At 25.3% G+C, this 12,591-nt stretch overlaps 1 protein-coding gene across 4 annotated transcripts in view; it reads right to left on the reverse strand.

Annotated features, from left to right (window-relative positions):
* Positions 1-8,158: 8,158 nt before the first annotated feature.
* Positions 8,159-12,591, reverse strand: part of LOC122859636 (protein groucho-like) — a 37,370-nt gene continuing 32,937 nt past the window's right edge. For all 4 annotated transcript variants that reach the window (XM_044163336.1, XM_044163327.1, XM_044163321.1 and 1 more), the window contains 5 exons: positions 10,359-10,484; positions 9,719-10,263; positions 8,917-9,637; positions 8,675-8,833; positions 8,159-8,565 (listed from right to left, as the gene is read on the reverse strand). In XM_044163336.1, coding sequence (XP_044019271.1) covers positions 8,458-8,565; positions 8,675-8,833; positions 8,917-9,637; positions 9,719-10,263; positions 10,359-10,484 — 1,659 coding nt within the window. In that variant the 3' untranslated portion in view covers positions 8,159-8,457. The remainder of the gene's footprint in view (positions 8,566-8,674; positions 8,834-8,916; positions 9,638-9,718; positions 10,264-10,358; positions 10,485-12,591) is intronic.

Here is a 12,591-nt window from a genome sequence, read left to right on the forward strand (position 1 = left end):
AAATTTTTTTTTTGAAGGGATTCATTAATTTACCGATCCAATAAAACTGTAAATTTTTGGAAACTTATCTCGCTTAAATATAATAATAATCATAATAATTTTCTCGTACATTTATAAATGAAAGGATATTTCGTATTCATCCGGTGTATTGTTAAAATTTGTAATATACCTGCGAATAAATATTGAAACTGATGAACATGAAAAGAAGTTACTGACGGATGCTCTGCCACATTCATTGTTCATCTGAGGTTGCCCAAACAATAAACAGTATCTTGAATATATTTTTTATTTTACAATACAAATTTGGTTCAACACTGAATTGAGTGTCGACTTTTGCGATCTTGTTGAAATCAAAAGGCGTTTGTGGTGTCTTTCACCCCGTTGATTCGCCATCTAGTGGATGACTTTTATCGTCATGTATATATCAATGTAAAAAATTAATAATAAAATTCAAATTATTTTCAAAAATTGTTGCTTACAATTTATAACAATTTCTATTCCTTTAACATTAAATTGATTTTCTCACAATCAATATTTCAGTTGGTGTGTTTTTTTTTTCTCATACTGTAGGACAATTTGAAAAAGCAAGTAAATTTATATCTTTCAAACTAGATATAACACAAAGATTTTTGTAGGGTATAAACTGTGTGAGCCTATATTTTTTCACATATTTTTTTTTCTTTTTAAACATTGACATATTATAAAACTGCAGTTTGAATAATAATAACAATAAATAAAAAAAAACATTTATCCCCAGTCATTCTTTCCCTTTTGAAATGAAACACAAAATGCAGGGGATTGTTCAGATCCATACAATTTAATATATATAGCTCAGCCAAGTACTCTAAAATTCTGCGAATAGAGAACGAAAAACTTTTAGGACAAATTTTAGAGGGGAAGAAATTATACTCTTAGGACGAATCTTTGTACAGGATAATAAATATAATATATGCTCCTTTGAATCATATATATTTGCCTATTAACAGACTTATTATTATAATAAATATACACACTGTGTTTCATGCATTTAAATTCAAAATTATATATTAAATGCCTGTATTTTTATAATTGAGTCATGAAAATTCATAACATTATAATTAATACTCAGCATTTATTATTGTTTTCAAAAATAATTTCCATGGATTTTCCAAGAATCACAGGAATCTTGGAATTGATATATTTAACTAGAATTTAGCTGTATTATTCCAACAATTTCATTGTAATTAATAATTATATTCCTGATTTTTATCGTAAAAAAATCCTACGAGTTTTTCCAGGTAATTATGCTTTTTTTTCTGACAAAAATTTAGAGTATTCTAGAAATATAAAACTATTCCAGAAGAAGAAATTATCTCAACAATTTATACATCATTTAAAAGTGAGCTTTTTTATCATGAAAAAAAAAAAGTATTATACTTTTTTTATTCATTAAAATTTTTATGTTTAATTCTTAGTGTAACGAAAATTTTCGAATAATTATTTGTTCATAAAGGTTTTTAAATATACGCATTTACTAAAATTATAAAAATACACAGATCAAAAATTTCTGCACCCTCTTTCAAAACTAAAAAAAAATAACCCAGACATTATTTTATTTTTTTTCTTTTTTCGTTTATCAAAAGTTTGGAATAATGTGCCTGACTTGTTTTTACCAGTAGTCTGGATATTTTTTTATTCAATTTTTTTTCATCCATACACACTATTAATCCAACATTTATTAAACTTTAAAAGTTGAATTTAATAGATTGATTATGGAAAAAAAAAGAAAAAAAAAACAATCTAGTGATATGCTATTGTTTATAAAAATCAAATCTGGCGTAAGATTTTTTTTTTTTTTCTAGAACAATGATAAAAAAGAAAGAAAAAAAAAAGCACATAATAATAAAAAAGTGGTTGAGTATTGATCGAGTATGCTCCAAGTTATATCTATGCATACACATATATACATTGTTTTGAATTGACTGCTATTAATATTATACCTCAATTTGGAAGTGTGCGTTTACTCACCTCGTTTATATATATACTATGCAGTCAATATATATATGTATATGCTGCACAGAATAATCATGAAAAAAAAAAAAAAAAGTAAATTTCTAATTTTATTTGTACAACGACGGTTGATGAATTAGCATAACAGGGAATCGATCCAAACTGTATATGTATTTTTGGGTGTATATATCTGTATATATTTATGGGATACCAAGTTAAACTGCGTTTCAACCCTCAATTCACATAGACTCAACGACTGTCTCGAGAGCCAGTTTTACTTGGTTTTTAAATTACAAATTTATTTGTATAGAAAAAATATTTTATTTCATTTATTTTATTTATTTTTATTAATATTAAGTAAATAATTATGATTATTGGCTTTTTAATAATTAAATTATATGACAAAATTACTTGTAAATTTGTAAAAAATTTATTTAAAATTTTATTAAAATTTTTTGATTGAATTAATTGAATTAATTTGTATTAAATCTCATATTTTTTTTTATTGGATATTTAATTTTATGAAGAATATATTTGCTAGCAGGTATTTAAACGATAATCAATGTTTTTTTTTTGTTCTCATATATTTATTATAATTTTCCATGAGTATTTTTAATAGACCGATATCCAATATTTCATATAATATGTCTTTAAAATAAATTAATAATTTTTAATGAGGTCAAGTAAATTGTCACGGATTGTAGATTTTATAATAAATATAATAATTATTTATTTTTTTTCTCCGAGGGTTATGTAATGTTGAATACGACTTGAAAATATAAAAATAAAATTTGCTTTATCAAAATGAAAATAAATAATTTTTCTTTCTATAAAATTCAAAAAAATTTAATAAATTAATAATTTTAATAACAGTGTAATTGATAAATTCATTTAAATGTCCTTGAATATTGTATAAAAAAAAAAGTAAAATTTAATTAAAAAAAAATTTTACCATTTAAAAATAAATTTATCAATGTTTTAAATTTTTTTTTACAAATAAATATTATTAAATTTAAAAAAAATAAAATAAACTGATTAAATAGAAATGGGATAAAAATAAAAAAGTACATAGAAAATTCCAGGGATTGAGTAGAAATAAAAAAAAAAAAAAATATAAAAAACCATTGGTAAAGTTAATATGTAAAGCGCAGGCGTGTATTGTGCGCCCGTGACTGCACCGAAGGGTGGTTCAATGTTACCGGAGGACACTGACCCGATATCAAATGAGTAGAGGGATTTTCAACCCCACCAAATGCAACTAGGATATATACATCCCTGGCAAGTGCACCATCCCTTTAACACCCACATCAGCATCCGTCGTCAAGGGAAACTTTGAGGGGTAGGTTTGTACTTGTTTCCTCATGCTTGCCCGTATATCCAGGCTCGTAACCAACCCGTTTTCTTATTTTTTTATTTTTAATATTTAAAAAATGATAATCATTAATCATATTAATATACATATATACTCAATCTCAGTTTCAATTTATCATTTAATAATTTGAGCTTATATTTATGATCATTTAATAACTAGCTGTGTCATTTATTGTCACGTTATTATTTATTTTTTATATCAAATTAAAATTAATACAGTTTATTTTATAATTTTATAATAGCAATAAAATTTTCTCAATTTATTTTTTAATATTTAATTGATAAATACAATTGAAAAAAATTTTTTTAAATGTTAAATTTCTTTTTTTGTTTGATTACAAGTAATTTGTAAAAATGCATTGAGATTTTTAATTAGTTTTAATTAATGTAATGATTTTATATTTATGAATAATTGATAATAATATTTTTAAAATTATTAATGTCATGCTGATTGTAGAATTTTCTGGAAACACAAGCCACCATCTACTGACTTTGTGGGGCAATGTCCTCATTTAAAGTTCTTACGTTGACATCAATGCAGCAGCCATTGAAATTTTTTTTTTATTTTTTATTATTTATTTTATTTTTATTATTTTTTTTTTTACTCTGCGTCGTTATACTATGCGCAGATATCAATAATTTTTTAACTTGTGCGTTAATGTTGATAGGGCATATTTTGAAAAAAAGAAAAATAAATATTACTCATGGCTATTGGATAATATTTGTAATTCTGATGATGACTGTGGTGTTGTTATAGCACCCCTTAGGTCACTTGATAAATGACCAAAATACAAAAATGTTATTATTATTTCTATAATGATTTATTTTGTGAAATAGAAATTAATTGAATTTTATATAAATATAGATAAAAAAATTTAAAGATTCTTGTTGAAATACTTGATATAAAGTTGAATTATTTTGAAGAAATATTGATGGATTTATTTGAATAATAAAAAAAAAAATCCGTATAAATTTACGAAGAATAAAATGAAGAAAGAAAATATACATATAATTTGTTCTATTTCCATATTATTTTTGAATTGTTGATGAGATAATGGAGCATGTTAAATTTGGAAAAAGAATAGATATAAAATCAAAATGAAAAAAAATATGAAAAAATTAAAAATTGTCCAACAAATGGAGATCGATGTCTGGGTCAGACGAGGGCGTTAACCCTCGTTGCAGCCCGGGAAATACACGGGTACACCAGGGTTGTAGCTTGAGGGGTAAATTCGGGGGGTGAGAGAATTTTGGGATGCGAATCATCCCTAGGGACACTCCCTTATGATGTGTACTATGTACACGCGATCAACAATTTTCAAAATAACAAACTTTCTTAAACATAAATTCATGACAATATTTTTGTATTAACTAAAAACATCTTGATAAGCAAATTTAAATACTCTATTTTCATTAAAATGATTCTCCCACATGTGAAGGATATAAAAAACACGTAAATAAATAATATTTTGTATATAAATATTATTGCGATTTAAAAATTTTAAATTAAAAATGATTCTATCATTTTTTTTTTCTAAATTTAAAACAAAAATTCACAACGAAAATTGGCTATTGTTTAGATGACAATTTAAATTAATAAATAATTGGTTTTTTTTTAAATGATACGAGATATTTATATTTTTATAAATATTTGAAAAAAAAAGTTAAATAAAATAATAAGATGAATAGAAATAAAGTTGGTGAATTGTCTGCTTTAACCCGGCCGGTTTTCCAAACGTGAGGTGAACGATCGACAGGGCGGGACATGACCTTTTGCGCAAAGGATAATGCCAGGAGCTGCGGATAGAATATAGAGAGGGTTGCTTGCTACGAACGTACATTCAACCCTCATTTGACATCCACCAACAACATTTATCAATCAAATATATTTCATTTGATTTATCAAAATATTGTACTGCACTTTTTTTTTTTTTTTCTATTCAAACAGGATATACATAACGTATAATTTTTATTTTTATATATTTCGTTTTTCTAACATGATAAAAAACCATTAGAAATATTAAACAACATATTTTTTATATATCAAAAAAATATAATTGTCACTATATGTGTTATAATGACTTTGTGATTTTATAAAGCAGATAAAACATGAGTGATATTAAATTTATGCTTGGTGCTTTTTTATAAAAAATAATCAGTTACTTTTTTTCCATGTTGATATACATAATTTTACATACTGACATACGAAAAAAATATTAAATAGAACAATGACTTTATTGGGGTGAACAAAATTTTTTATGAAGTTAGTAATAATTTAAAAATCAATGATAATAATTGAGGAGTGAGGGTATAAATTTATATTTGAATTTTCTCAAAATATTGCTTATCAATTTTATAAGCAATTGCTGTATTTTTAAATTTTTTCAATAATAAATAGTTTTGATTTATAAATTTAATATACTTTATTGGGTGGATGTTAAAATGATGATTTGAGAAAATCAAATTGACGACGATTTCAACTAGTTTTAGAGCTTTGGCCAACAGCTGAGCAAAGTGAAGTAAAGCTCGTTGTCAACTGATAAAAATGATAACGTTTTTACCGGTTATAACTTTGTGCTTTATGGAGCAATGATATCAAGTGATATCAAGTACAGAAATCATGAAGGTCTACAGTAGCCCTTCATGATAAGAATATATTTTCTTACCTTAAAAATTTTTGTAGAGCGTAGAAAATTCCACAGATAGCAGCTCTATTTCTTTGCAAGCTCTGGAAAGCTCCTCTTCATTATTCTCATATTATTTCAAATTCAAATTTCTCAATCGCCTCTTTTGCATAATTCCAAAATTTTTAAAAAATTAAATACACAAACGTCCATATCAATCGAAAAACTTTATCCAATTTCTGTAAATAAAATCGAAAAACAATTAATAAAATTCTTTATACAACTGGTATTAGTCAACTTTTTTTTTTTTTTTTTATTCGAGATTTTGTACAGTCAATTAATTAGAGAAACAAAAGAATAAATTATCATTGAACACAGTATTTAAAATATTAATATTGATCACCATTTTTTTTTTTTACATTATAAAACCCAATTTTTTCTTTTTTTTTTTTTTAAATAACATTGTGCAAGTTTTATAATACTTTTATATATAAACGCCAATATTTTGACGGGTTTTGTCAAATTATTACAAGTAAACCCACATGACAATAGAATATTAAATAATAATAATAATAATTAATAATAATAATTGTATTTTCATTAAAAATAAAATAATTTGTTTTTTTACTTTAACAAGATAAATAATTTTAAATGTTTACAATTGGGTATTTTATTCGTTTTTTTTCTTATTTAAATTGTTTATAATTTGTTTTTTACTGTAAAAGAATATTAATTTGTACAGTTGTTTTTTTTTTTTTTTTTTATAGCTGATAATAATGACAATAAACTATTGAGTGTTGTTGTTGAGGTATTGTTGTTTCTATTGGTCTATTAATAACTGAAAAATGTGGTCATTTAAAATGCTGATTTGCCTACTCGTAAATTAATTTTATTATGGCATTTATTTTTATTAATTAATAAGAGTTTGCAATTTAAATCACAGCATTATTGTTAATCAAGTATTGGGTTGTATTCATCCTGTAACAAAATATAAATTTTATTTTTTATTTACTGTATGTTTTTTTGATGTATCACGTCAGACTTGGCATCGTCAGAAAATATTATTTCTTAGTAATTTCTAATGAAATTTCGATTATTCATCAATGATACTTTTTGACGCATTATTAATTAAAATTTTATCGACAAAGAAACAATCAAGTTGCATTGATAAATCGCCCTTACTTTGCACATTTTTTTTTTTTAATATGAATTACTACTACTACAACTATATCATTCTTTTAATATTTTTTTTCCCATTTCTTTCATACGGTGAATCTTAAAAATACAGTGACAGTCATAAAAATATTTTCAAGTTTATTTTTTTTTTATATATCCGTTATATTTTATCAACTAAATTTTGAATAATTCAAATTCTTATCAGTTTTCTTGACCTGCGTCACTGTTATTATATTTAAATAATAATTTTCTTATAAATTATAATTTTTTACTTGAATTTTATATTACTAGTCCATTGTTTATCTAGCTCAATAAGTTTTTTTTTTTTTTTATTTAAAAAAGAAGAAAAAATAAAGAGTAACATATATCGCGATATATATTAAATTATTTATTACATTATATTTAATAATCTCTTGTTTTTATTATCGTAAAAATGTTTTAAATTTTATATCAATTAATATGTTCATTATAATTCTTTTATCTCTTCGATTTTAATAATACAATATTACTGGTTATTAATTTATAATAGCAGTTCAAAAGAATATCATTTTTTTTTTTTCTTATTTATTCTTGTATTTTAATCTACACTTGTATATTTTTTTTTTTTTATACTAGCTAATAGTTTATAAAAAAGAAAAAGATAATAAAATAATAAACAAAACAAAAATATAATTAATATAAAGAAATAAATCATTTATCATTAATATTATACATAATTTAATTATTGTTTAACTATAATTTATCTTCAGTATTTAGGCTGTTTTATTTTCACATTTTTTTTAAATATTTAAAATTTTAATTCTAATTTATTCGATAGTTTACTGAAAACTCTATACAGATCTTAAATTATTATATTTATATAATGCAATAAAACATTTTCAGTTCTCAGCAATCTCACATTTATATTTTACTACTTTTATTATGTTTTTTTTCAGTTAAATTATTGTAATCATTGCCTATGATTTACAATGAATTATTATTTGAAAAACAATAAAAAAAAAAAAAGAAAAAAAACAGAGTATAATAATTAGAGAAAGCGATAGATAATAGTTATAAAAAAATAAACAGAACAAATTATATTTGAATAGGTGTTGATGCTACAAAAGATCTCACTGTTTAGTCTGTAATTTTTTTTTTTTCTTTTTCTTATCTTGTTACACAACACATCATTACTAATATTCATTCAATTCCTTTCGAATATATATATATATATTTATAATATATAAATTAATTTCATAAATATCTTAACATGACTTCAAGTATGTTCAATAATATTAACAAATAATTTGAGGTGTAATTAATATATCACTTCATAAACGGTTGCTTTTTTATCTCCAGATCCAGTTACAATGTATTTATCATCTGTTGAAATATCGCAGCTAAGTACCGATGATGACTCTTTTGACTGTGAACATTAAAACAATTAATTTTAATTAGTATTATAAATGTCATGTTAATATTAATTTTAGGTCAAATACATAAATTGGTAGTATTTAATTATAAAAAAAATATACCTGGAATATTGAAGCTCCATAAGGCGTCCGCCAGGCATTAAGAAGATTGTCTTTTCCAGTTGATACGAACCATTTACCACATGATGCAAATCGTAAAGACAATACACAAGATTCGTGCAAATGAAGTTGATATTTGTCAGGTTTCGTTGCATGTAATACCTACAAATTAAATTAAATATTAAAATCTTGTTTGTAAAATGTTATTCAATAAAATAAATAGATTTAGGAATTTATAAATTTACCTCAACATTACTATTTTCCATACCAACAGCAAGCCATTCACCAGTTGGACAATAACCAAGTGAAAATATTTGTGATGTAAAATCATGTTGTTGTAATTGTCTACCTTCTCTTAAATCCCATGATCTAACTGTATTATCAAGACCACCAGTCCAAAGTTTTGAACCATCAGCAGATATATCAATACAAGATGCACCATCAGTATGTCCTTGAAATTGTCTAACAAGTGTTTGATTATGTAAATCCCAAACTGCAATATTACCATCACTACAACAACTGAAGCATACTTTTGAATCTGGTGATATTGCCAATGCATAACATGCTGGTGCTGCTGATGTTAGCTCAGCTTTAATTCTTGGTGTTGGACTTGCTAAATCCCAAATACTTAAATTACTAGCTTCACCACCGACAATTAAAGTTCTACCATCTGGTAATAATTTAACTGATCTAATATAATTATCACGTTGTAAACAATCTAATTGTGATACTGGTTTTGCACTTGCTGTATTACCCTGACTTATATCCCAAACTTTAACACAACCTTTACCACCAGTATAAACATATTTTGTTGGATTTGATATTGTTACAGCACAAACAACTTCACCATGTGTCAATGTATTTATTTGTCTAGCATGACGTGGTATTCCTGGTCCAATAAGTGCATCTGGAGGAAATGGTACTGGTTGCATTTGTCCATCACTTGTTACATGAAAGCTATAAGCTCTATATTAAAAATAAAATAAATATAAATATAAAATATATTTAGATATAAATAATAATAATAATGATGATAAAACAACTTACGGTTTTCCTCCTGGTACACCAAGTGGTCCAAGTGGTGCTCGCATTGCACTGTGTGGATCATATAGTGGCTGAAGTGGTGGTCTTGTTGGATAACCATTGAGTGCACCCGGTGGATATCCTAACATATCAACATGAGGTCCAGCAGGGGGATGATGAGGTGGTGGATAATGAGGTGGATAAGGACCAACTGCTGATCCTGATACAAGTGGTTTACTTGAATTACCTTGTTTAATACCACCACTACCAGAACTACTACCACCAGCTGATGTTGGTGTTACTGGTTTTGATATTGGTGTTGTTGGTTTTTCACGATCTTCCATTTTTTTAGCTGATGGTGTACTTGCATTACTACTTGTACCACTACGTGGTGATGGTGGTGGTACTTCTTTTTTCATTTGTCCACTCATTTGTCCAACTGATGATGGTCCCATTTTATCCATACCATTTTCACGTGGTGATGATGTACCATTTGCTGGTGGACTTGCTGGTCCTTCACTTGCATCATCAACAACTAAATCTTGATCACTCTTTTCACCATCACTTTGCTATAAAAAATTTATTAACAATTGAAATTTAATATTTTTCAATAAAAATTTAAATTGTATATTATATTTTTTTTTTGTTAATTTAATATACTTACATGGCCCATGTCTTTGTCTTGTTCTTTTTTCAATTTTTTTAAATGCAAATGATCGTGATGCTGTGGGTCTGGAGTGCTTCTGGGTCTACTGTATTTTTCTCTTTCAGCTGGTGATATTGAATTTCTCTGTAACATAAAATAATATTCATATTTAAATATGATAATATAATATTTCATGATTTAACGGATCATATTTTGTTCCCTTTTTTAACAAGTCAAGATAAAAAAAAAAAAGCCTACAAAAAGGAACAAAAAAAAAGCAAGCATATCAGCTTGAAGGTAGTTTTTTTTTATTTCATTCTTTTATTTCTCTTCCGAGATTCAAAAAGTGTTACATGGGATATCAAACTTGTGAAACCAATCTTAATCCTGTTCCCTTTTATCGACCCTACTTTTTTTTTTTTATATATCTTTCTCCCTTTTTGACTTGAAAAACAGAATGACTTTCCAGACGGTTTTGCCTCAAGGGATTTCAAATTACTTATGCTTTTATTTTGTAGTATATAGCAGTTGGTTGGGATGTAACAGACCAATACGAGAATGAAAGTTACTGGTTACATTAGAATTCCTATCACCCTTGTTTCTATTTCAAGAGGGATCCTTTCAGGACCCATGACACTCGTTGAAATAGCCACTTCAGTGATAACATGTGCGTATAACACACTTATCCTCTTCATCTATATATACATATACACAACTAAATTTACATAAATTTATGCATGAAAAGGTTTTATTGAATTCTACTCAACTTTATGCAAAAAAAATAAAATATAAATATAATACAACAAGTAGATTACGTGTCAGCAATAGCCAATGACAAGCTATAAAAGGATTACCATCTCTTATTTGAAATATAAAATTTAAAAACAAAGTTAATAATAAAATTATAAATACTAATTTATTTAGTTTATTTATGAATAAAAAAAATTTTATAAAAAGATCAAAGCTTTAGTTGAAATTTTTATTAATATCCAATTTAATATGACAATGGTCGTTGTTAAAATTCCCCTCAGGACAATCATGTTAGCCTAGAAATAAATCGTTCATCCCCTAAAAAAAAAAAAAAAAAATATCCCCTCAAATAAATTTGTGTGAATTCTACTACAATTTTCACGATCAATCCCATCACTTTTTTTTTTTCTTTTTATTTATTTTGTTGAGTTTATTTATTTATTTATTTTGAACTTTATTTTTAGCTTGTCTTTTTCTTGTGTATATGTACTTTTTTTTTCAACATTTTTTCCATCTTTTCACCCTCTTCTTGTTCATGAAATAATTTCATTGGTCTGTCGTTCTTGGCTCCCATTTTCTTTTTATACCCCAAGGGAACAAATTTATATACGTTGAATTCAACGAGATATTTTTTTCTTGCTCCTAATCGTTTCGTTCGCGCTCACCTAAAGCATTTCAACTCTACCCAACCCTCGCATCAACCTCGAAAGTAAATCTCCTCTTCTCAATTACCAGATCTTCTTCCCTATATATCTAACCCCTCAATATAACCAACCCCTCTCATCTTTCTCATTCCCGTTAACCATTCTCACTCGCTCCATTACCTCTGATGCTATCTCCAGCAACTCCCTCGCGATTTTATCAAACACACATACACCCACTGGCAAATACACATACATGTATTTATATATAGAAGGTGGTATCGTCGTTGATTCGAATCGTTAAATATATATATAAAAAAAAAAAAATAATAAAAGAAATGAGTGGAATAAAAATAATAGAAAAAAAAAAAAAAAGTAGTAAAGTCAGTGGTATAGTCAGACAATTTATTTATTCATAAAAAGTAAAATCAAAAACTACTCAACAATCAAAAATAAAAAAGTAAATATATTATCATTTAAATATATAAATGTAAAATAAATTTTCATTTAAAAAAATATGAAAAAATAACTTGTAAAATATTTTTTCAAGTATACAAAATAATATTTAAATTAAATTTTTTTTAAAGTAAAAATGTATTATAAATATAATTGTATTATTGAAATATTTTAAGTAATAACTAAATTGAAATTTAAAAAGAATATGATTTTATAAATAAATTTAATATATAGTTGATAAATAAAATAGAAAATAAATTTATATTAAGTGGTGTTGAAAGTAGAAGAGAGAGAGAGAAAGGAAGAGAAAGATAAAATTGTAGTCAATATAAAGTCAGACGTTTGTCTGGTATGGATCAATAATGAGAAGGGCGTTATGTATATATACAAACTAGAGAGTAATA

This window comes from Aphidius gifuensis, linkage group LG1 (assembly GCF_014905175.1).
Source record: "Aphidius gifuensis isolate YNYX2018 linkage group LG1, ASM1490517v1, whole genome shotgun sequence".
Classification (NCBI taxonomy): Eukaryota; Metazoa; Arthropoda; class Insecta; order Hymenoptera; family Braconidae; genus Aphidius; species Aphidius gifuensis.